At 25.2% G+C, this 26,629-nt stretch overlaps 3 protein-coding genes across 5 annotated transcripts; 1 reads left to right on the top strand and 2 right to left on the bottom strand.

Annotated features, from left to right (window-relative positions):
• Positions 1–10: 10 nt before the first annotated feature.
• Positions 11–13,468, bottom strand: LOC114119062 (protein strawberry notch). 2 transcript variants are annotated; one of them, XM_027980523.2, is made up of 24 exons: positions 13,087–13,468; positions 12,617–12,710; positions 10,332–10,466; positions 9,570–9,740; positions 9,135–9,379; positions 8,586–8,682; positions 8,122–8,507; positions 7,895–8,056; positions 7,549–7,790; positions 7,321–7,474; positions 6,548–6,708; positions 6,365–6,484; positions 5,820–5,986; positions 5,553–5,741; positions 5,231–5,490; positions 5,055–5,154; positions 3,452–3,729; positions 3,202–3,373; positions 2,397–2,621; positions 2,154–2,341; positions 1,959–2,093; positions 1,718–1,839; positions 1,446–1,639; positions 11–1,364 (listed from the first exon to the last, which is right to left on the bottom strand). In XM_027980523.2, the coding sequence occupies exons 1-24, from the start codon at positions 13,105–13,107 to the stop codon at positions 1,273–1,275; spliced, it is 4,110 nt and encodes a 1,369-aa protein (XP_027836324.2). In that variant the 5' UTR covers positions 13,108–13,468; the 3' UTR covers positions 11–1,272. The 2 variants fall into 2 exon arrangements, with proteins under 2 accessions (XP_027836324.2, XP_050057167.1); XM_050201210.1 differs by lacking the exon at positions 13,087–13,468 and adding an exon at positions 12,920–13,062.
• Positions 13,469–14,079: 611 nt separating this feature from the next.
• Positions 14,080–24,112, top strand: LOC114119070 (N-lysine methyltransferase KMT5A-A). 2 transcript variants are annotated; one of them, XM_027980533.2, is made up of 13 exons: positions 14,080–14,310; positions 14,401–14,486; positions 16,689–16,794; positions 18,451–18,563; positions 18,644–18,743; positions 18,821–18,943; positions 19,615–19,725; positions 19,799–19,902; positions 20,781–20,853; positions 20,917–20,974; positions 21,837–22,002; positions 22,074–22,264; positions 22,338–24,112. In XM_027980533.2, exons 1-13 carry the CDS (start codon positions 14,301–14,303, stop codon positions 22,546–22,548), a joined length of 1,452 nt encoding a protein of 483 aa, XP_027836334.1. In that variant the 5' UTR covers positions 14,080–14,300; the 3' UTR covers positions 22,549–24,112. The 2 variants fall into 2 exon arrangements, with proteins under 2 accessions (XP_027836334.1, XP_050057168.1); XM_050201211.1 differs by lacking the exon at positions 16,689–16,794.
• Positions 24,113–25,376: 1,264 nt separating this feature from the next.
• On the bottom strand, positions 25,377–26,618 carry LOC114119057 (mediator of RNA polymerase II transcription subunit 11). Its single transcript, XM_027980516.2, has 2 exons — positions 26,470–26,618; positions 25,377–26,406 (listed from the first exon to the last, which is right to left on the bottom strand). Exon 2 carries the CDS (start codon positions 26,391–26,393, stop codon positions 26,013–26,015), a length of 381 nt encoding a protein of 126 aa, XP_027836317.1. The 5' UTR covers positions 26,394–26,406; positions 26,470–26,618; the 3' UTR covers positions 25,377–26,012.
• Between the last annotated feature and the right edge of the window lie 11 nt (positions 26,619–26,629).

Raw genomic sequence — 26,629 nt, 5'->3', positions numbered from 1 at the left:
AAAACGCAAGTCCTTATAAGTCATTCATTAGGAATAAAATTAAAAAAATATTTAAAAATACGATACCATCTGATCATTTTTGAGGTAACTATATAAAATCATAACAAGACACATTGCTTTTGAAGTAAAAGGGAAATACTATAGGACTACATAAAATTTACCTACAAACTAACTTATAATAAGTTATTTACAATATTACTCACAAATATCCTTAACAATATTATCAAACTAACTTAATACTATTGAGATGATATTCTTTAAAATTTATGGTCTAAATTCAGTAACAAAAAATATATAAAATCGGAGAGCATTTCACAAAATTTTAATTCCTGGGAAATCTAATTTTAAAATAATTTAATTCTAATGATGGATACATCATTTAGTCTTATTAATTAATTTTAGATTCTAATTAACAAATTATAAAAACTGCTTTTCATTATACTTTAGCGTTATAAAATGTGTGCGTAATATAATTTACATTGAAAACCAAGAATCTGCTCTCTTTAAAAATTAAACTATAAATTAACAAATATAATTATTAATTAATTTACTTAGTATGTCTTACAGATAAAATTATAAGATATTAGTATTTATAAATACAAACAATATTATAAATCAATAAAATACCAGTCTACCACACTAAAGAAATGGAAAATGTTATATCTTGCAAGCATAGAGATAGAAAATACTGTTATATATATTATAATTCAAGTGTTTGTCACACTAAAATATAATTTGTTCTGATAATTAATTATAATAAAAAATTAGGGTTTTCAATTCAGAAAATTAATATAAGTTTCTTTAAACACTAAAGTAGTAATTTAAGTAGTATTATATTTAAGTGCTAAAGGATAAAGATACAAAAGAGACTAGGTTAAGGAAAATATAAACTACAAAAGAAAATATAAATTATATGGTGGGATTTTAAATATTCACATTTTAGAGAATACATTATATAATATAAATTATAAATATAAAAAATGATCTGTAAATAGTAATATTGACAAGGATGACTATATTTTTTTCATTTTTTGTTTTTTGTTTTTTGTTTTTTTTAATAAAAAATTAAACATTTTTAATAAACAAAATGTCATTATCAGTTCTATCAAAATTCAGAAAAAAATATTGAGAAATTACAGGTTAATTTCAATTAAGGACTTTCCTGGACATTTAAGATACAGGAATTTAAATTCATCCTTGAAATTAGATCATCATAATCCCATTGAAAGTGAAGGTATCTAAATTATAAACATTGTAATTTATACATTTTACTTATAAATTAGAAACATGTTCTTCTGTTTTTTCTGCATCAGAACCAAGATCTTGTTTTAATGATTCAACACATGATTTAGGTATCAATGTACCTATAATATGTAAAATTGTATTTAATTCAAGTATATTGATAATATAAAATTGGAAATATTAAACACATCATTATTACATACCAACTATTTTTAATCCTTCTGCAGTCTTTAACCTAACAACTTGCATCTTGTGATGTGAACCTGTGCGAGCTAACAACACATTTTCTATTCTACTCCATACACTTAACACTGATCCAGATAAAACATTATATGTACGACGCCTCAAACCTACTTCACAGTCTTGACCTACTGTAACAAGTTTACAGTTTCCACGCCTAAACAAAATTAAACATTTTTAAAACTTCTATTGAATTTAAATATTTATAAATATATAAATGTATAAATATAACTACCAATAAGCGTGTGAACAAACAGTTTCAGATGAATCATACTGTTCTTTCCAGTGTTTTTCTGCTTTAGATGACTCCACTTTAAAATATTTCTTTTCAAGTTCACTTAGTGACTCTTGTCTTAACTAGATAAATAACAATGAATGTCACAATGATTGATAAAAAGAACTTCAACAAATTAAATTTCACTCATTTAATAAACAATTTATGAATAAAAATATTAAGTAATTTTTATTTCTCTTACCTGTAATCCAGTATTTGGACGGAATATGGTAAACATAATATCTTTCTTAGAGGGAGTTTTTGTTGTTTCACCTTTTTTATTAGCACTATTGTCAGCCAACAAAGCAAGTACTGCGGTGCTTTTATTGTTTCTTATCTAAATGCGATGTTATAATATATTAATAGTGTATTTAAAAAAATATAAATTAATTATTACCTGATGTGAGAGATAATATCCTTCAGTAGGTGCTTTGGCTTCATTACATCTTTCTATAGACTCTTCCCAACTCATACCTCTTTCGACATGTACAATATGAAGCTCAGTAGTAGCTTGACCAGTGGCATGTTTTCTAAGGAACGTATACATTTTTACTCGTTTTACATTTTCTCCAGCAGTACCCAAATCTAAAAAATATGAACATGAATTAAATGTAATTAACTGTCAATGATATCTACATACCTAAGATTCCCAAATCAAAACGACCAGATTTTTTTGCTTGAGTAATAATATGGTGTAGGACATCAGTGAAATACTTAAACAGTCTGTTTTGAAGCTCAACTGGCATACCAAGGATACGGTTTAGGAACTTGCTTATGTTGTTGTAATCCTTGTCTAATGTTAAATTACCAGGACTGGCTTCATTATTGATAATCATACCAACACCAACAAGAGCACCACCAACATCTAAAGGAATAAAACAATGTTAATTTTAACTTGATTATAAGTTAAGTTAAATGTTGTACATTACATTTTCTTCAAAATATTTAGGGTCAATCACAAAAAATTTGCATAGTAAGTGAAAAATAAACACAAAACTTATTTAAAAGGATAAAAAAAAAACACTCCCTTCACTATAAAGTAAATTTTAAGTGAAATATAAATGTTGAATTTGAATACAAAAATAAATAATTGAAAATAATAATTTATGCCAAGTGGATAAAAAGTTTAAATTGTATATTTAAATAAAATAAAAATCAGAGTTTGATACCGCCTATAGAAAGTCTTCTTCTTTTAAATAAAAATATAGTTACCAAAATCTGACAATTCTACAAGGCTAGATAACTATTTTCGTGAAGTCATTTATTTTGATATAATACAACCTATCAACCTTCTTATAGGTATTGGGTAGTAAATTAGTGGAAAAGTATTGTAATTAAGGTCGTAATTAAAATACAAAATTTAATTCTTAAATTTTTATATAATTGCGGAAAATTTGAAAATCTGGCACCAGGCCCTTTAAAATAATTGAGATTAATTAAATTACCTTCAAAGAAGTGTCCATTATAATCTTCTGGGGGTGGTACTATAGGACTCTCATAACCAATAATAGTTTTCATTGTGGTTTCTAAAGCAGCTCGACCATATTTATTATCAATATTGAATTTTGATAAATCTCGTGTTTCAGTTGCTCTTCTATCACCATGTGTAAGGGCACCCTAAATTATTGCAACAGTAAAATAATTAATATACTCAACCAACTACAATATAAATTGTTTCTTTTTATTTGTACTCACAAGACTTTCTAATCGTTTGGCCACTATAGATGCAAAACGTCTTTCTCCAGCTAAATCAGATATTAGGAAAATATACTCTGGAGCATTAACTTGGTTAGAACGATGAGAACGACCAAATTGCTGAATAGCCCTATCAGCACTCCATGGTAATTCTAAAGTAATGTGTACTCTACGGCGTTGATTTCGGGCCCTCCGATCACTTTGTAATGATATACCAGAACTGGCAGCTTCTGATATAATAGCTACATCTTTTTCACCATCCATAAACCTTTGTTTTTCTATTTTAATTTAAAATTAAAAAAATTCATAAATTAATTAGTGTTTTCAAGTCAATATCAAAATTATCAGAGTAATTATTGAAATCATTAGAGTATTTTAAAATTTATTGTAGATAAAAATCGAATTGCTTTTTTAGTTTGTAATTGTTATGAAAATACTGGGAATATTTAAAACTTTTACATTAATTTTTTTTTCTATAAAAAAGTAGGATTAAATCAAGAACTGTGTATGAGAATGAAAAAATTGTTTTGAAAAAAAGTACACGAATTCAAGACAATTAAATTAATTTAAATATGAAAAAATACTCAATTTAAAAGAAAAACTAGAGATTTTTGTTACTTATTAGTTATTTGTATACATTTAATTGTTCAATATACAAATATGATTAATCTTTAAAAATGCCTTTTTTCAATTTTAGTATTAGTGGAGAATACATATTATACTTGTTATCAGTAGCTGATTAACATTAACAACTTAATTTTAGTATTTCTAGTAATTTTTAATTATATTTGTTAAATAATTATTAGTATACAAATATGACTTACATGAGTTAATTATTTAATCATTTACATTTTAAAATGATTGGTAAAAATATAGAAAATATAAGATGAGTATGAATTAAATTTGTTTTGAAAGTTTCTTAGATACGTTGTTTTAACACGTTGACTGCCACATGACTGCTGGCGGTCATTCAATTAGTATTTGTTATACGCCAAGCATATTTTTCAATGTATTCTAAATTTGTATACCTCAATTATTTTAAAAAATAGAAAAATAGAAATTGAAAAAAAAAACTTATAACATCAAAAAAATTGTAATGATTTTCGTTACGCCATGGTCCTTATTTTAGGGCATTATTGTAGCGCCATAGAAAAGTTAATAATATAAAACGAAATTCATTTGTGGTCGCCAGTGGTCAATATGGCATGGTAGTAATGTTGAACTATGGGGGCCGGCAGTCACAAATGCACAAAACTTGAGAATTGCAGATGACTGCCGGCGGCCATGTGGCAGTCAAAGTATTAGGAATGATATGGAATAAATGTATTATTTACAAACTTTGATGTAAATCAGGGGTCAGCAACCCGAGGCCTATGAAGCGATTTAATGCAGCCCCCGATTACAATTTATAATTAGTATGAAAATATGGAATACCACATTATGTATTTATGTTAGTTGATAAACTTTAAATAAAAAAAAAAGTGTAGGGCCTGTGAGTTTTTTTTTTAATTTTTTGGCCTCTGACACCAAAAAGGTTTATGAACCCTACTGTAAATTATTGTTCATTAACTATATTATATAATTAAATATAAATAATAATTACCAATAACATTTAATGTTTCCAAAGGGGCATCCACTTCAGAACGAGATTCATACTGTATACCACCATCTGTCTGAACAACTCGACCTTTCCTTCCTGTCATCTAATTATATACATATATCATATATATATCATTTTAAAAACTAAAAACCAATTCAATTATTTTTATGAGTTCTTACTTCAGCCACATTTTCAGGCCCACCAAGTTCGTCAATTAGCTGATCAAGAGTATTTGGTGGTAATTTATCTCCTAGTCTTTCAATCCTTTCCATCAATTCTTCTTTCATACTACAAGCACGGTCAATAGCATCTTTTTGATGACTATTATTAGCCATACTTGACTTTAGTACAATCTGATGGATTTTGTCTTTTGCTGTTTGCTTCTTTTTTGCAGGAACTTTATTTTTACGTTTTTTTGCTCTGCCCGCAGCCCAAGGTTCTAAAATAAATTATTTACTTTATAGTTTTATTATGTAAAAATAGTAATAAAAATTAATTTACCATCACTATCGGTATCATCTTCACCAAATGGATTAAAGTCACTACTTGCTTCCGAATCATCACTATGTTCTTCACTAATTTCAGACTCAGATTCTGACATTTTAAAATCTGAATCATCATTATCAGACTTTGAATCAGAATCACTAGAATCTTTAGCACGTTTTACATGTCTTGAAGATGCTTGTCGACCTAATGTTTAAATTATAAAAATCAAAATTAATTTAGCTAAGTATGGAAATAAAATATTGATAATTAATTATATAATACCTGATTTTCTTTTTTCTCCATTTCCACTAGAACCACTAGGTCCTTGAGAGTCACCATTATGATGTTTGGAATGTTTTAATTCAATACCAACATTTCCTAGGAGTTTTTTTATTCTATTGCGGTCTGGTGCAGGAAAATGTTTTTCAACTAAAGACTGTAAAACACCTCTAAAATAAAAATTCATAAAAACATATATATTAATTATAACTTTTAAGTGAAATTAAAACATATAATTATGCAAATTTTGTGGCAGTTATTGCACATAGTTAAAGAAATAGGTGTATAATTGAATGCAATGTTGGCTAACATGAATTAAGTGTCCTGCTCTTGAAAATAACACCCTTAATTTTTTTTCAACAACTGCAAAATTAATAATTTTTAAGATCAACCTACTAAAATGAATTTTGGACAAGGCTAATTGATGCAAACAAAACTTTGACAACAAAAGATTAAACAAAAGAATGAATTCCCTAATGGATTAAATAAAGAAGGTTCTTTTATCTTATATGAAGTTACATAAAAAAAAATATAAATGTATTGTTTACTTTGCAGTGGATACAAAATCAGTTAACTCTCCATCATCTTTTTCAAGTTGTTCAAGAGTTCGGGCTTCACCAGTAGATTGTAATCCAATAATTACACATTTTCCATGTTTTATCGCTTCTCTATAAAATTAAATGAATTATATATAACAATAATAAATACATTTTTTTTTTCGTAGAATATACCTAGCCACTTCGACTGCATGTTTAACCTTAGCTGCAATACATAAGTATTTAAAAAATCGTTGATGTGACGACCAAAACTGACCCCACATAGTTTTTCTCATCCGATTTTCTGCATCAATTAGTTCAGCTGCTTCTTGAAACATATGCATTGCATCCACCCACTAAAAAAATATTTAAGTATCATATAGAACACTTAAGATTTCTAGCATTAACATATTTTTTATGTAGCTTATCATGAATAAATCCAAAACAAGCTATAAATCTGCCTATAACTAAAAGAAGTGATACACATTTTAGATCCTGAACAAAGTAGTTTTATGTTTGTAGATATTTTTAAGCAAAGAAAAATGTTTTTTTCTACAATATAAGGGTAGTGTTTGCTAGTAGCAAATTGGATTTAGTTTGTTTAATGAGCATTATATAACTGTATAATGGAATTTCAGTAATAATAAAAATAATCTGTAAAAACTCATGAAAATGGCATATTTACACCAAATATATAAATTTGTATTTTTTTTAAATATTTTGGCTTTAATAAAGACTTGCAATATTTTGTTTAATTTTTCTTAGATATGCGCATGATAATATTTTAGTTTGTGAATATAGGGAAAATATGATAAAATAATACATTATACCCAAAAAATTGTACAGTGCATATCATACTTAATTTTTTTGAGATAGAATATATTGCATATTATTTAATCATTATTTAGTATAAATTATAAAATATACACTTATAAAATAAATATAATTTAAATTTATTATTAACTTACCAATTTTACAGCATTATCATAGACACTAGTAAACTCTGGTGATAATGGTACTTCATCAATTTTAAAAGATACTCCATGAAAACTTAACTGTCTAGCAATATACATGCCTCTGAGCTTCATATCCATTGCAACTATTTCCATAGCACCAACACCACTGAAATAAATCATAATAATTATCAGAACAGTAAATAATTATTAACAATAATTTTTATGAAAATAATAAATTACCGTTTTTCAACTGCATTAATAAAATCAAGAAACTCTGGAAATGTTGTACCTTGACCCCACATACCTAAACGAACCATATAAGCCATATTCCTAGGTTCTGAAGCACCAGTAGCTGAAGCATAAACTACTCGAGCATTGGGCAATTTATTTTGTAACTCAAGTACTGTTAATCCAGTTTTTGTAGGTTTTGTAGAGCCAGTTGGACAAAGATTTTTTGCTCGGTGGCATTCATCAAAAACAATCTTACATTACAAATTAAGAAATAGATATATTTAAACAAATTCATTTGATTTACATTAAATTGGTAATGAATAAAATAAAAAAACAAAATTCTTTTAAAGGATACAACTCCATCAAAATCATCACCACACCAATTTAATAATTGCTTCAAGCGACTTTTGTATTTTCCACCACCACTTGATTCACCAATGAGAGCTGAATAAGTAGAGAATATAACTCCTTTAGATACATTACCGTTTGTTGGACAGTTAATTTTGGCATATTTAAACTATAAAAAATATTAAAACATAATTTTAGTAGCTCTAAAATAATTTTAAAAAGTAACAAATGTACCTTATTTAAAGAATACACTTTAATATTTGTTGTTCCAATATCTGCTAGATCACGTTCAGCGTCAAATTTTAAGTCGTTAGATACTGATACCCAAATGGCTTTCTTGCGACCTTTTACAAAGTTCTCAAATATTAAACCTGCAATTGTTCGACCTTTACCAACACCAGCTCCATCCCCAATAAGAAAACCAGCTCGTGAACCATCAGGTAAAATATGTTCATGCTGTTGGCATGTATAAGTGATAGCTTCTAACTGAAGAGCTGAAAGAGATCCAGAATTTATGGTTTCCGCTGGAATTGATAATTCATACTTCACATCCGCAGGTTCAACACTTGACAATGATGCTGTTTCAACTACTGGATCAGGATGTTTTTTACCAAGTTTCACTAAAAATTTAAAATGTTATCATTAACATTATTATTTTTTATTAGATATTAGTATTTTATTTATTTTATAATATTTACATTTGGAAGGCATATAATCAGCATATGTTTCAGCAACTCCCATATCCTCATCCTCATTTTCTTCTTCATCTTCACCAGTACGCCCACCACTAGACATCTATAATAATTGACAAAATAATATTGTTGAAACTTGGTATCATAATTAGCAATTACTAATATGATTAATTATTTGAAACACAATTTTAATTTTCACCCAAAGCATAGGTATATAAATATTATTATCAATTCATCAAAGATAATTGCATAAAACATCTTTTCAAGATAAATTAAATTACTTATTTATAACTTGACAAATAAAAACACTTAACAATTTATTTTAACAATTTTAATTAAATATTTATAAAAAAAATTAATATTACAATAGATATATATTTAAAATAGTATAGCAAATTTTTTTAAAATTGTCAATAGTTAATCTATTAAATAGTCACAAATAAATATTGTTATACATTATATTAATAAAGAAAACAATTATCATTCATGATATATTAAAAATATAATTAGCTATTGTACTATTCAACACTCTATTATATTAAAAACATTAATTACTTTATTATTCATTGTTTGATTAAACCAATATGGAGATACATTTTTAGGTCCCATTGGAAAACTTTGTTGAGTAAATGGTTGTTGCATGATATTTTGTAAAAGCATTGATGCAGCAGGCCCTCCTGAACTCAGTAGTTGTGATATTAAGGCAGCATTATTCCCACCATTACTCATTAATGCTTGTAAAAGAAAATTTGTTGCGGCATTGCCATCCATCATTCCAGCTGATCCAACACCACCCATACCTAAATAAAAAAAGGTAATTGATTACTTTTAAGAAGAATATTTCAAACAAATATGGATTAGGTTTTTTATGGTAAATAAATTACAATAAAACAATTAATATATAATTAATAATTATACATATATAAAAAAAAATATATATTTAAAACATACATAGTAGAGGAACTTGTATTATATTTTAATTATTAATACCTTGTAAAAATTGAGCTTGATTTATATTAGGAGGCATCATTCCTGGATAAGGCATATTTTGAGGGAACATCATATTATTCATATTTGAAGAGCCTTGCGCCAAATTCATGAAAGGATTTCCCATCATGGCACCCATCCAATTATTCATAACACCTAAGTTTTTGGGATAACCTAAAATAATTTTTTTATATAATTTATAATAATATTTACAATGAAATTTCAATAATTATTTTAATAGCTAAAAACAACAATAGTGATCAAACTTAATATTTTCACGTAAAATTTTAAACTACAATACTAAGATATATTTTGTAAAAAAAAATCATTTGTTCTTAGTATATAAACATACAAAATGTTGCAAAAATATTTTAATAAATGTTTTTAAATGATGGTCAGAGATAAATAATATGTTAAATTTATCAGTAAGAATTTCAAAGTAATGTTAGTAAAAAACTATATCTTTTAAACATAACCATGTTGTAACATTTTATTTTGATGATTTGTAATTTAAATTATAATTTTTAAAAGAACTTAATTAAATAATACTTAATAAAAAAAAAAAAAAAAATTATAAAAGTTTAAAATACTAACTTACTGAAAGATTACTAAATGAAAGTATTGTAACACTCAAAAGAGTAATACCATAACAACAATACTGTAAAATGGATACATTTCTTAATTTAACTCTGAATTTATTATAAAAGTATGATACATAACTGCTACATTGAATTATACAATTATATTTAAATAAATAATTATTACCCATATTATTTGCATTCATTTTAGATGTAGGTTCTAAAGGCTTCGTCAAATTAGTATTTATACTGGTACTAGGCGGCTTTTCATCTACAAAAGTTGATTTAATAGTTGCTGCAGTTGCCAAGTCTTTTCCTCCGCCTAATAATAAAATCCAACAATTATTTTCCTTATTCAATTTAAAACATATCATAATTTTATATTATCAACTAAATAAATGAATACAGTAGTATGGTAGATTTATAATAAATAATGGCATAAATAGCAAAACTTCTATAAGTATTATTTTATTTTATTTTAACCTCATGTAAAAGGCAGAAAGAATATGATAGGATTGTGCTAATATTCAATATTTGTTAATATTATTAATATTGAACTGCAATAAAATACTAATACTGAATATCTACAACCAGTGGTGTACATACGGGGGGGAGGTCGGGTTCAACCCCCCTCCCCCAGAACAAAAAAAAAGTGATATTATTGATGAATTGTAATATACTCGTAGTTTCATAGTTATGCTCTGAACTTAAAGTACAAAATATTATAATATTTAAATAATTATATTGATATAGGTAAGTGTTTGAAAAGTTTTGTTAACAATGTTGTTTTTATTATTCCTTAAGAGGTACTAATTTATTGTAATGTAAAAGTAAACTGTAAATTGTTAAAAAACTTGTATAATATAATATCTACTTAAAGCAATTATTAGTTATTCATGTATACAGTCACACTGGTCATAATAATATACTGTATTGAATATTATAGGTACACTATACTTTACCAACAACGAAAGAAAAGATAACAAAATTATGGTTGCCGTATACAATATAAAATCAATCAAAATAGATGGTCGATTGTACAGTCAGTTGCTTGTGGACATAAACATATAATATTGTCATTTGTTAATTTTTATTATCTCGACTAGACAACGGAGAAAAAACCAATTACATTATAATCGTTTAATTTCGCGGGAATGACAATAATACGGTAAAAAGAATTCTATTTTTATAGCATTAGCACCATCGTCTATCGTAAATGACCATGTTAAAATTTTTGTTCATTCTGTTTTATTCTGTGGCTGGAGAAGTGTATGTCAAAAGTCAAAAACTTAAAACTATTTACTAAACTCCATAGGTAAGTATTTAGATAAAAATAGTTAGAATTTATAATATTGTTAAAAAAGTAAATTAAAAATTGTAAATTTTTAAATTAATTAATTGTTTATTGTGGGGGTTCAAAATGTTATTGTGAGTGTGCGAGCAGGAATAAAGATTTTATTACAATATCACCAACACTATTTTTATTAAAATGAATTATAAATACATAATACAATTTTTAATTTACTCATTATTTTTTACTGATTCAAATACTTCTGATGAAGTACTGGTTGAACTATCCAATAAAAAAAGGAGATTAGAATTTTTATTATAAATAATTAATAATTTAAAATGTATAATATTTTGTACATAATATTCATTACATACTAACCTGCCATAAGTTATATATTAACCTTTGTTATTTTACTTATTAATATTTATATGTATTTAATTGTTAGAAAAATGGGTAGGTTTTAATAGGAAGGTTTTTGTGTTAGTTATTTTTTGAATCCCCCCCCCCCTCAGAGCAAGTTTGAATGTACGCCACTGTCTACAACAGAAAGATAGCAAAAAATAATAAAATAAAAATTAAGATCCTACGTGAAAAAAAATAATAATAAAAATAGTAAAATATAATAGTGCTCAGGCTTGATAACATTAGAAATCGGATGTTCTAAATTCTATTAAAAAAATCAAATCAAAAAGAATAATTTATAGTTATAAATTAATAGGAAGATTTATGTAAGAATGCTTAATATATTTCTAAGTTATTTTAATAACAAATATATCAGAGATGAAACAAAGTAATATATGCTGAATAAAAAATAAGATAAGGATAACTTATTTCATATTGATTTTATTTTTAAGCAAATTACTTTTTATACTTTTAAACTGAAATTAGTGATTCGGTTAAAGAATTTAAACATATGCAAATCCTATCATAATATGTATTGTGACTTTGTATTTATTTCGCACAAACCATTAATGTTTATTTTTGATTATAAGATAAATTACTTTTTTGTTTTGATAAGGATATAATACCCAAATTAAATGGATAAACAGGGAGAAAAAAGTTTCATAAAAAATAAAATAAATAAAATTTGAAATTGTTTTATAGACACACACACACACACACACACACACACACAAAAAGGAAATGGACGTTCAGGGATTATTACAAAGTAATGTAATTACCCGGAACTTCAGTTTTGTCTGGATCATCATCATCATCGAAATCACTTCCGGAATCTGGATTCTTCTCCGCTTTCACAATTGTATCATTAGACGCCTAAAAAAATTAATATCGAATTTTAGTATTGTAGCTAAACTCATTTGATATAGAATTAACAGTAGGAGAAAATATTCTTTGAAGAATTATCACAGAAATCACAGAAAAGGATTATGAGATCAATATTAAGATCAGATATTGGTATTTGACTTGTAAAACTCGAGCAAGTATCACGATTAAGTCCAGCTATATAGTCTTGAAATAAGTACCATAATATTATTATAAGAGGAATGCATCTTAGTGGCGGTAGTCAGTCGTCGTTGCGAACGACGGACATATTATGTGCGCGCGAAAACTTAACTCTCGGTGGCCACCGACTTGGGGACAAAACTAAAGCGCTCGCTGGCCAACGATTTCACGGGCAGCATTTACTAACCATTTTATCAGACGAGTCCATAGAGCACGGAGACGCGGCTGGCAATGGTTCACGGAGGGATGGCCAGAGTACGAGATTTCGGCGGCGTCGGCGTCGGTAGGTATTGATTATCCGTGGTGGATCATAATAAAAAATCCGGCTGCAAGCTTATTGGTGGAACCGCCCCGGGACGGTACGGGGAACTTTGTGTCGGGCAACGAACAGTACAAACCGGGCGACTTGGCCGGGGAAACGAGTTACGATGCGCACTTTGCGTTCGTTCGTACGGCGAGAACCGCGGTTGTTGTTGTTGTGGTGGTGTTTACAAATTTCGGGGGCACCCGGGGAAAAAATATAAACTTCAACTTATTCGGTTGTGGGACAAAAGAATACAGGTTAGAATCAATACAATAGTTTCGCCGGAAAGAGAAAAACAACGCAGGCTGCCAGATGCTGCGAACAACACGACGCCCGTTTCTAGGTACCGACCGTCCCGGTGCGGAATAATATTACGTTATTATATATGTATATATCATAATATATAGTATGTTAATATGTGTAAATATACGCGTTACGGCGCGCATTTCGAAGCTTCTGGGAAAATTGTCAAAATATATTGTACGATTGCTGCGAGAAATCTTTAGGAAAAATGTCCTGCGCTCCTTTATGAATCTGTGATCATTATTTTTATCTCTGTTTCAATTCACGCGGTATTACAAAAATGATAAACTTATAATGTATAAACTATATTCGTTGACAAAAAATGTTTTGTCGGCAACCGACATGGCTCAAACGAAATGAAAATATATAATTGGATGGATAATTTTATTAAAAACCCATATAATCAAAAATTTTAAATTAAATTTTTATTTGTCGTCCATTTCGGTTCTCGCCATAGGATATAGCCTTGAAAGGAGTTCGAGATTCCAATGTTGGCAATGCGTCAAAATTAACTGAAAAAATGATAACATGATATCGACCAATGGGATGTTGCATTATGGCGTTTGATTTGCATTAGATAATTTGTATACTGCATTACTGTATATTGCTATTTCTCCGGAGTCCGGATCATTTAAAAAAAAAAAAAAATTAATTAATTAATTAAACAATGTATGAAAAAGTTTCAAAAGACAATTTTTTCCCTTCAAAATGTAAATAAGTTGGTCAGATTATTGATAGTTGTGAGATTGTTTAAAAGAATTAGGTACTTGTGTTAATTGTCAAACACCCTCAAAATGGTTAAAAGTAAGTAATTAACACGTACTAATCCTATTTTCACTAAACTATATTTTAATGTAATTTCTAATGGTTCAATCAAAAATTTTATCATTTCAGAAAAAAGTAAAAAATTGTCCTCTCAAAATAGCAGTTCACCAAATAAACGCTCTCAAGGATCAATTAAAAAATATTGTACCAAAAAAGTTAGTAAGCTTATTTTGCTGCCTTGTTATTTAAAAATTTAGTATATACTTAAGAGGTGTGGTACTGCGGTTCTTGTTAAAAAAAAACATTTTAATTTTTGTATCCTTTAGATTTTTAATTTATTTTGTATTTATATGTTGCAATTATGATTTATGTATATATTAATTAGCTTCATAATTTTGGCTTTTTATGACCATTTAGTGTAGATAACCTGGCAATTGGCATATTCAACTAAGTTTATTATTCAATCTAAAGATAGACGTTGTTAGTATACATTTTTCATAAGTCATGATACTACTAGGTATGTGGGTTTTGCAAAATATCTTATTAACAGTACTTAATTTATTATTTGTTGTATAACTACAAAAAATATCTTGAATATCAACCTGTAGAAATATTAAGTTCATCTGATTTCAATCACATCTGACAAAATGAAAGACAGATATTTGTTACATATTATTTATAAAATAAATATTTGATAGTATACCTAACCACTTTATATATTTATAGGGAAAATCATTTTTATGGTATATTGCCTCATAAATACTTATTTATTTATGCATTGATAGTAACAATTATTTGTTCTTATATTATAATATTCTTTTATTAAGGTTGTTAAATCATATTTCAAGGACTTGAGGCCAAACTTATAAATTAGTTTATTATTTTTAAAATTAAGTTATTTAATAATTATTGTAAAAATTTAATCATGTAAATAGTCGCTTTTATTAAAATGTGATTTGTTCATATTAAATTAGATTTTAATATTGTTCATATAATTTAAAATAACATGTGACATTTTAAACCATTTATACTTAAAACTTATTTAGTTGGTTTAGTAGAATATTTGAGAATATTTTATCTTGAAATAATTTATTCATTTGTCTGAGTTATTAATTTTCATAAAATATTATTTGTTTGCAAATGATTTATTCCCAGTTTAATGATTGTAAGAAAAAAATATGATAGTTTGATTTACTATACAAATTTATTTTATATGTGTTTCAAAATTAGAATTTCAAAGTTGCCTAATTTTAAATAATTAATATTTATACATCTATGATTTTGAAACTTTAGTATTGGAAAAAAAGTTATATTTTACTAAGACAATAAATTTTTTTTCTGTTTTTTTTTTTTTTTGTAAATTTTATTTACATTTTCAACTCAAATTTACTTTTTAATTATAATAGTACTAAATCTAACTAAAGCAAGGTATATTTTAATTATTTGCATTTTAAATGTGCCCAATAAGTTTAAACCATCGTTTTTAAGAGTTAGTAAATTGTGTTTTTCAGTGCTAACTGAAGTACCTAACTGTAATTCACCAAAAATGTTTATTGTGTTTTCTTCAATAAAGCAGTTAAAAATTTTATTTTTGGAATTTTTAAATATTAGACTATATTTTCAAACGTTTAAGATTACTTATATGACTTGTGTCCTTAGGCGATATAAACTTGTGATTTCAAATGATAGCCTGCTTTCATATAATACTCTCACTCTACTTTCATAAGTACTTTTTCTTATAATATTGTGAATCAAAATCAAACTTTAAACAAGTTGTTCTATAGTAAGTTTGTGTTAATATTTTTGAAAATATTGGAGTTGTGAAAATTTGGAAATATTAGTCATTTAACCTAACCTATTGATGTATATAATTTACAAATTGCCCAAATATAATTTATACTAAATTTTATTATTTACATCTATTTTATACTTTTTTCGAGCCATTTGTTAGGATAATTATCCTTAATAAGACTATTTCTTTAACAGAATATCTAATCATTCAAGTTTTGAAATAGTTAATTTAACATTTTTAAAATAATAATACAGACTTTCAGTATAAAAGTAAAATTTTATAATGTCACAGGATACCATTTAAGCAGTATACAAATTTCAAGAATTTAAATGTGATCATTTAGTTTATTAAAATACTTCAAAAATAAGAATCTTTTGAATAAATTCATAATTAAATATAATTATCTGGATGAGCATGCTAGAAATAGAAGGATTTCCTTGTACATAAATAATAAATATATAATTATTTTTATTAAAAGCTTATAAATTTTTTAATTTATGTACCTTAGATTGCATGAGCTTGAATAAATATTTTTTAACTATTATTATTTGTCACAATTGAATAATAACCGATTTCAAACAAAATGTTGTTAATAATGATGCATAAATATTTTTAATTCTTCTAGAAAACCAACAAGAAAAAAAACCTTTGTGTTAAACTTAGGAAAAATATAAAGGGCAAAGATAATCAAAGTGAAATTAATTCTACTCCAATTATTTTGAATAGTAAAAGTATGCATTACATTTTAAAATTAATGTATATAATGTATATATATGCATTATGCACATATTAAATCAATATTAAGGCTATTGGATTCAAGCTTAAATACCATTTATCTAAAGTGAATGTAAAACTAAATATGTTTGTCATTTAAGCTCTAATTTAAATTAAAATCTTTTAATAAGACTTAGGAACATTACCCGATTACTTTTTTGAACAAATTCAAATTTGTATCATTTTTATTAGTATGTACTAACAATGTAAAATTATTTGTGTTTGTCAAAAATAATCTTACCAGTTCCCGCTAGTTGGAGTTCTTATATTTCTTAAATAATTTGAATTTTTAAGGAAGCTTCAGAATTTAATGAATTTACAGTAGTTTACAGTAGAGCATTTCTTTGTCATTCATATACAGTTTTTTTTTTTTTAAATTATTGAAACATGTTTGTGTTTGATGTTTTTATTTTAAACAACACAATTAATTTTATTATTTAGTATTATTATGTCTAGTTATGTGAATGTTCTTTAAATATCTAATTAATCACATTATTGAATGAATAAAAAGTTATTCTTCACTTTTACCAATTCAAATTAAAATACCTGAAATATTACTTTTCTTGTGATCAGTTCAAACCTTAAAATTTTTAATAAACCTTGATATTGTGTTTAACGGTAATACATTTTTATTTAACTGTTAGTACCAACTAAAATGATCAGCTAAAAAAATGTAATAGTTTGATAAAACCATATTTTATTCAATTAATTTATACAACCTGACATAATTATAAATTAACTAATAACATTGAAATTATCTTTATGTATTAATTTACCTATGTCATTTTTCATAATTATTCTAAAAAAAGAAAAAGAGTAGAAAATACCTATATTACAAACATCAACAAATTTAGTTATAATCTACATTAATTTATTACATTATCCCCGTCTTATAAAAATACTAAAAATTCAATTTTAAAGTTATTTCACAAAAATATTTGATTCCCATACTTTATCATACACAATTTTTACATTCACTCAAATTATTGTCTCCAATAATTAATTTTAATTAAATAACATTAATAGAATATAAACAAATATTTTTTCATTTAATTTATAAATAGTTATCAGACTTTCCAATAGCCAAAATAGTATGGAGTATTTTGTCTTTGTCTATTGTACTACACTACAAATTAATTGAATCGGGAATTTCGAAAAGGGCCTATCTCAAATTTTTATCAAAATACATTTTTCCACATTTTTTTCATTTACAAATTTAGACCGATATTTTATGAGTGAAAAGGGACCATATCCGTTTTCTATTGTGATGAAATAAACATCCTATTTTTAGAAAAATTTCGAAAAAGACTCATATCGATTTTTAATTTTAATTTTTAAATATGAGCCCTTTTCAAGGTTCCCGATTCAATTACATAATAAAATTGAAACGTTATTAATAAATCTAAAAACAAATATCTTTATTTGTTGATATAATACTAGGTTTTTACATCTTAATATTTCATAAGTTTTTTTATAGTAATGTCAATTGGCCCATTTTTTCATTTGGAATTTTAATTTGTAGTGTATGATAAACAAAAACAAATAGATGTGCCCACCCATAACTATACATGTACATTAAACCATTTTCAAGTACAATCTTTTATTTTTTTAAGATAATAAAAAGAAAAAATATTTGGAGAATGTTGAAAATAACCTAATGTTATATGAAATCAAACCATTAAGTCCTACAAAACTCTCAATAAGTGTAAAAAAGTTCTACAATAATGTAAGTACATACACATATAATAAATATTGTGCATGCTACTTCTTATCTTATAATATTAATAACTTGTTGTACTTATCCAGAATAAATTCAAACAATATGAAGAAAATTTACATTTATACGACAAAAATGATACCATGCATTTTAAGGAAACGATGACAATTAATACAAATATAAATAAAGGTTTTGATACAATTATTTTATTTTATATTAATATTAATATTTTTTAACACATTTTTTTAAAAATATTAATATAATAGATAATAAAGATGTCAAACATAAAAGTATTATAAATTGTGAAAAGAATTATAGCAGACATAAAAAGAAGCTTAAAAATGTTAATTATCATAAACCATATGATTTGAACCCACAACTAAATAAAGGTAAAATTATTTTGTAATTTTTTAAATGTAAAAATAACATTATGTGTATTTAAACATTGTCCTAGCACATATTGTAGAAACATCTATATATTATACTGGGTATTTCTTTTATCGAAGTGCATTCATTATTGAAAAAAATTTTAAGCTGTAACAGGAATTACCTCACAAAATGTTATTCTGTTAGAGCAAAGTTCATCTAAACTTAATACTTGTGAGTCAAAATTAATTATCTATTAAATAAAAAATTATTTTTCATATAGAACAATTAAAATATAAAAATATGATTTAACTTATGTATTTTTTATAATAAATGTTGTTTTGTAACAACTTAACACTGAGTAAAACGATAAGATTGTTTAAAGCAATAAGTAAAAATAATTGAATGTCCCTTAGTAAAATAATTACCCTATGTATAATGTGTATGATTGACCAAATGTATATTTCATTTATAATGTAAATTTGAAGTTCAAAATTTCTCTAATTCTACATTATAAACGATTGAAAAAAAATTTTAAATTCATCAGATCTTATGATATAACCTAAAGCATATAATTTAAAGTTATTAAGAAATCTTTACACAAACTCTACATCACTTCAGCTCTGAATACTTATTAATACATATATTATCTTCATATGTATAATATGTATATATATATATTTTTTTTTAACAGAACAATATAAAAAGAAACAGAAATCTAATAAAACTGAGTCTACAAAAGTTTTTAGTAAAGAGGGTGACTTTGAAAATGATCAAATGCATTTTAATTCTTTACAATCACAAAGTAGGTTTTGTATGTTCAATATTTTAAATTTAGTTTTTAAATACATTTATTTGTTTTTATGGGATTGAATTAGTAATGAATGAAACTCAGACAAATGAATATCTTGTTGAAGAATACCAAGTAACAAAATCTACAATTAATGCTCTCTCAATATCTGTTAAGCGTTTTTACAAGAGTGTAAGTTAATTTTGTGTTAAGATTAACTTATTGCTTATCACTTTACTTTTTGTTCAAATTAAACTTGTAGCATTGTATTTCTTTTATAGCATTGTATTAATCATTTCATTGTTTTTGTTTTTTTAATAACAGCACTAGGATTAAGTAACTCATTTTGTTGGATGACTAATAGTATTACATTATTGTTTTAATTACTTTAAAAGATGTTAATAATCTAGTTCACAATTATTATATGTAAGGCCCGGATTTAAATGCTTTAATAAGTATCAAAAAATAATTGAAAATAACTAAAGGTGACTTTTTAATGCAATAATACTCTTAAAAACATTAAATTATAAAATGCTTGAAAAAATATAATCGCTATGAATCTTCAACTTTTAAATTAGTTGTTATTTAATTAAGTCCTGGTAAGACACCACTTATGATATTTTGTATTTTTAATAATACTTGAGCTTGTACAATGTTTTAATATAATCAATAAAAATTGATGTAATTACCTAACTATTATGGAAAAGTATTGAAAAATGTGAAAGAAAAAAAAATGTTTAGTTAAGTTTCATTTAAAGTATTGTTACATAAAACAAACTAAGTACTTGGTATGTATTGAATCCGGGTCCTAATCATAATTCACTATAATTAATTGAAATACTGTAATTTACTAGGTACTTAAAGTTAGTTATAATTACTCTTATGTTATTTAATAAATTTGCTTCTCTACCTGTAATGTGTAAAATTTAGGTTTGATTAATTGTTTAAAGGATTATATAGATAATAATTATGGTGTCGGTTAGTATTATCTGTATTTTTTTTTATCCTTTTACGTATAAATATTAATTTATTTAATTACTAATTAAACATTGCTATTTTATTTTTATTAGAATATCACATCTAACGATAATGAAAAAGTCATCAAGGATATGCCACTTGTTTCTGATACTACATTTAATTCAAGTAAAAACTTATTATCTTACTGTGTTATATATTTTTATTATCATTTAATAAATTTTGTTTTAGAAGCAGATTTTAATCAGTCTCCTTTATCGTCAAAATTAAATAATAGTCATAAAATAAGGTATTTTAATTTTAATTATGTTTGTGTAAACTGCCCTCTTATTAAAGATTAATGTAGTATACCTATTTAAGTTATTGATGCTTTTTATATTTTCCCATTTGTTTTAATATATTTATATATATATATCAATGTTAATAATCCTACACACAAGAATGAATTCATTGTTTTATTGATTATTATTCCATTTACCTTTTACCATTTAGGACAGTGGTGGCCAAGTTTGACCTGTGATCAATTATTAACTGGCCTTTATACTGAATATTTATATTTAACTAGCCATCTTCTGTGCGCTTTGTTGCCTATTAAAATTAAAATAATAATAATAAATATATGAATAATATGTTTTATTTTATAATAGCTGAACAACAATTAAATAATTATAATAATTTTTTTCACACTAATTTTTATTACATAAACCATTTATAAACAAAAATTCCATTGTAAATCTCAAAATCCCTATTTGAGTACCCTCCTTTGTTAAACCTCTCCTTTTTTAAATTAGATTAGCTTCTTCTCAGTATAGTTTATCTCTGTACGACTGTACTACATTTAGTCGCAATTGGTTGAACATTTTAGGAAAACCTAAAAGACAGACAGACATTCATAACAAACAATATTATAGTAACTAATTTGCAGTATACCCATAAAAGGATGTGCCTAAAATAAAATGTAACATTCAATTCAATGAAAAAAATTTAAAAAAATTTTTTACAATACAGTTAACTATTATATTTAATTTATATGTATAAGATGTTAAAATTTATTAGTATGTTAATTATTACGAGTTTATTTAGGAGGGCAGTGCTCATAAATAATAGACTATATAAAGTAAAAAATAATATATTCATTTGTATTTTTGTAGTTTAAATGTAAAACATATAAACGATACATCTGATAATAAGCAACAAAAAGTCACTGCATTTTTCCCTATCCGAAGAAGTGCTCGTAAAACAAAAAATATAGTTAACGAAGAAAAACAAATTGCTTTAGAAGAAGCAATTGCTTCACAAAACGAAGATGGATTAAAAGTAAAAATAAAATATTTTTAATAATGTATTTTGAGTTAATGATTTTTTTTTTTTTGTTTTTGTTTTGATAGATAACTGTATTTCCAAATAAAGGTCGTGGTATAATTGCTGCCAAAGATTTTGCTCGTGGTGACTATGTTGTTGAATATTCTGGAGAATTAATTTATATACAAGAAGCTCGTAAAAGAGAAGCTATATATTCACAAGATATCTCGACTGGTTGTTACATGTATTATTTCAAATATGGTTCAACACATTACTGGTAAGATATAAAAAATCATATTTATTTGTAATCTATTGCACAATTTTATTCTATAATCTATTAAAATGTATAGTATTGATGCAACACCCGAAAGTTCAAGACTTGGCAGACTTGTAAATCATTCAAGATTTGGTAATCTTATACCTAAAGTTGTAGAAGTAGCTGGATTACCTAGAATTGTTTTAATCGCAAAAACTGATATCAAACGAGATGAAGAATTGACCTATGATTATGGTGATCGTAGCAAAGAATCTCTCATCAATCATCCATGGCTTGCATATTGAACTGTACATTTTAATATAATGAAATTTACCTTAGCATATTTTTTTTACTAATAAATTAATCTTAATTAAAATAATTTTAAAATTTGCACTGCCAATAATTATATTAACATTTATTAGCCTTAAAGGATAATTTTATTTTAAATTATTCATCAAATGAAAAATGTTATTCAAATTGTCTTTTATAATGTCAAATGTATAATATATTTTTTTTTAAATTCATCTTACTCATATAAATCTTTTAGGTCAATTTAATTGTTTTATTAAAAATTATTTTTAAATTAATGTTAAACGAAAATTTACTTGGATAAATAAGATAAAGTAAAGGGTCAACATTCACGTGTTTGTCTGTTTGGAGGGCAGATTATTTCTGATACGATTTTGACTTTTGACAGGTAACAGAGTAATTCTGTCCTTCTCACCGGCAATCTTACCCCAACATTTGACCCTTACTATGCTAAAAATTTTATTTCACTAATGGGTCAGAGTTCTCATTATTTTCTGTAATTCCACACATATTATGTTCTATTTACTTATTTTAATACTACATGTTAGTGTTCAATTTATCAAATTGCTCAGATTAATGATTTTAATTGTATTCGTAAAGCTTAATGTATTAATTTATATATTTTTTTTCAATAATGGTCATTATTGAATGTTATTTATAAAATATTGGCCTTATAACTTGGAGTCTTTTTAAAACTTAAGTATTTGCAATAGCAATATTTTTGATTTGTTATTTACTTCCAGTAAATTTAAAATTGTGTATAATTATTGTATAGTTGAAAAACAAAAACTTATTTTCAGAACTTCAATTTTTAATAATTATATTAATTTATTAATTTATTTTTTTTTAAATAATAAAAAGTTCTGTTTAAAATTTTGAATTATATATCTGATTTTTTAAAAACTAAATAGGTATTTTCTAGTATTTAAAATTTGTTAAAAGTGGATTATTTGGTGAGCTCTAAACCAAATAACCTACAATTCATTGTTAAGTGATTTTATCAAGACTGTACTGATTCATTAATTTATAATTATTATTATTTATTTATTTATTTTTGAGACTGAAAAGTTCATTAAAAATATGTAATAGTATTTATCTACCAATGTATTTTATTTTTGGTGTTATTGGTATATTTATTATACACATAAGCTTCCCAACTATGACAACAAGTCAATTTTTAAAAATGTTCAATAGTATATTATTTTTCAATAATTTAAATTATATTATCGATATGGTGGTACTTAGCAATAACTTGTGTTCTGTATTCATATTGTGTTTAAAATATAATTTATGTATTTTATGTAGTTTTAGAAACTGTTATATTGTTATGGATACTTATTTATGTGTTCTCTATTTTGGACTGTACAAAATGTCTAAGCCGCATTAATTAAGACTTATAAATGTTCATTACAAAATATATTTAACACAATAAAATATTATTCATATATTGTTATATGTTTTACAAATTTTAGGCAAATTCCAGTCAGAAATGTAATAATTGTTCTTGGTTAATGATTTTACAAATTTACTTTGACGTTTCAAAATAAATTCTTTGTTGTATTTGTTTTTATTTCTAAATGATTTTGTCGTATTGAATGGTTGAACTTAGTAAATCTGGTTACTGACAGGCGCAGATCTGAGGGGGTGGCTAAGGGGCTTTTGCCCCCCCCCCCTCTTTGGCTGTATTTTAAGTTATATAAAATTAAATAACCTTAAAAAATATTTATAACAAATTCTTTATTTATCATTTTTTGATGATAAGTCCCCCCTCCATTTGTGATTTCTAGATCTGCGCCTAGTTACTGAATAATGTGAACTCATAGCTTATTTATAAATATAATATAATCTGATGAATTTGTTCATGTCAACAAAAAATTGAATGACAATGATCATTGTGTACCACTTGGTACCAGATATTACATTGCAATGTTAAAATTAATCAATTATAAAAAAAAAAAATCATTTTTAAAAACCCTATTGTATAATCATCTTTAAGCTTATGTTTAGCTGACTTTTAGTGTTTGTTTAATATTTGTATTAATTTAATGACAAGGTATTGTATAGAAGCACTTACAATGCACAATATCAAATCACTTACACCCATACAATAATTGGTACTTATCATATTGTGAGGAACAGAAGAGTATCTTAAATTGAAAAGTTGTGAATTTTGCTATCATACTTCTGGATCTCCCTGTGTGTTTTAGAAACTGGTAACAATTTAACTATTAAATAACAATTGTATATTATTTATATTATATTAATAGTACTTTCATTACCAGGATGTCGGGGTAAAATCAATATTATTGAATTTTCATTTTATGTAAACTTTATGTACCTATGTACTTTTGTTAATTAATTTATTGTAATAATATATTGATATCCATTAATATATTATAGGTCTGCTAAATTGTTAATAAAATAAAAATATATTGAAAGCATTCTTAAGGGGCATGATATAAGTAACTTTAACAAACTTTACAATATTATAGACTATAATATAAACATTTATTTTTTTTATATTTAACGTAGGGACCTACTAAAATCACAGAATAGATCAAATTTCTCTAAAAAAAAAACATTTACAAACCAACATGGTAAATTAACACATTTTCAGAGTTACCTATTAATTTGATTACCAACATAATCAGTATGAAATAATGAGATAGATATAAACATACAATGTATAAACCACATACCTATTTATGATGTTTTTCAAGTTTAAAGAAACTATCTCAGAATCAGTATGACAGAAGAAAATATTTTATACCAATTGTTTTTAATATTTACAAATAAATCATTATACCATTATTAAAACAGAATATATAGACTAAAATATATTCTACGGCCTAATTTACAGCTCATAGATATGATTTATTAACCAAGAGCTTATGCTTTTTGGCACATGACACATATCACTCTTTATAAGACCAGTTTTATACATGAATAATACTTAAAATTAATAATTTATAATTAGTAACTTGAATTGGGATAAAGACCTAAAAATTAGAAAAGTAAATCCTTGACCACACTACATTGTGTTGCATTGTATTTTGACATTTGTAAGTTGAATAAACTCCAAACATGATAGCATAATGAAAATCCAGCTTCATTATGAACAAAAAAGACATTTTTTGATTCGGTGTTTAAAAATGTATTATGGTTTAAAACAAATCAATTTTAATTTTATTAAAATATGTATAAGCTTGAAAAACTTAATAATAATTTTGAATTGAAATGAAATTACAGTATTGAAATTAGGTATTACTAATTATTAACCAATGGGAGGTACCAATACATTTTTAATTATCAAATACTTATTTATTTAAACAATTTTTTTTATAAATAGTAAGAAATTAATAAGTATAATGAAATTTCTTTGACTCCAAATAGTTTTTATGACAATTAATTTTAAGTTCAGCTTATAACTATAAGCATATAAGTGTACAATTACAAAGTATTATAATAAATTTGAGACATTTCCTTTTAATTGTTCTTGATCCTGGAGATACTTATTTTTGGAACGTTCTAATTCTTTCACCCTACTTCTTGCATGTTCAAGACGATGCCAAGCCATCTGGAGAACTTTTTGTGATGCATATCCACTGTTTTCATATGGTTGCCCAGTAGATACTTGAGTCAAATAATTTATTTGTTCAGTTAGCTTTGACTCAACATTACCTAAACTTTTTAAGAATTGGTGTGATTGATTTTCTACTTGTTTCAAACTTGATTTTTCTTTACTGAGTTCTAATAATGCTTGACCCGCGCTTTGTAAACATGTTATTATGTCCTTTTCAATTAATTCCAGAGCTTGAATACGCTCCATTGGAGCAGCCATAATGAAACAAATACTAAAAAGATAAAAGTTGATTTTAGACGAAAAATAAAATAATTATGATTTTGAATTTACTTACTGATATTACAACTTCTTTTAAGATTCAATATAAAATCAACTATATTTTAAAAACTTTATTCAAATTTGTCCAATATTTAAACAATTATTAGTCTAGAGGAAATACAATTATTGTAGTAAATAAAGTCGTTAGTATAAGCTAAAACTTAGGTAATATTTTA

Source organism: Aphis gossypii, chromosome 2 (genome assembly GCF_020184175.1).
Source record: "Aphis gossypii isolate Hap1 chromosome 2, ASM2018417v2, whole genome shotgun sequence".
NCBI classification, from domain to species: Eukaryota; Metazoa; Arthropoda; class Insecta; order Hemiptera; family Aphididae; genus Aphis; species Aphis gossypii.
The sequence above is the reverse complement of the archived record's forward strand: the minus strand, read 5'-3'. Positions and strand labels throughout refer to the sequence as shown.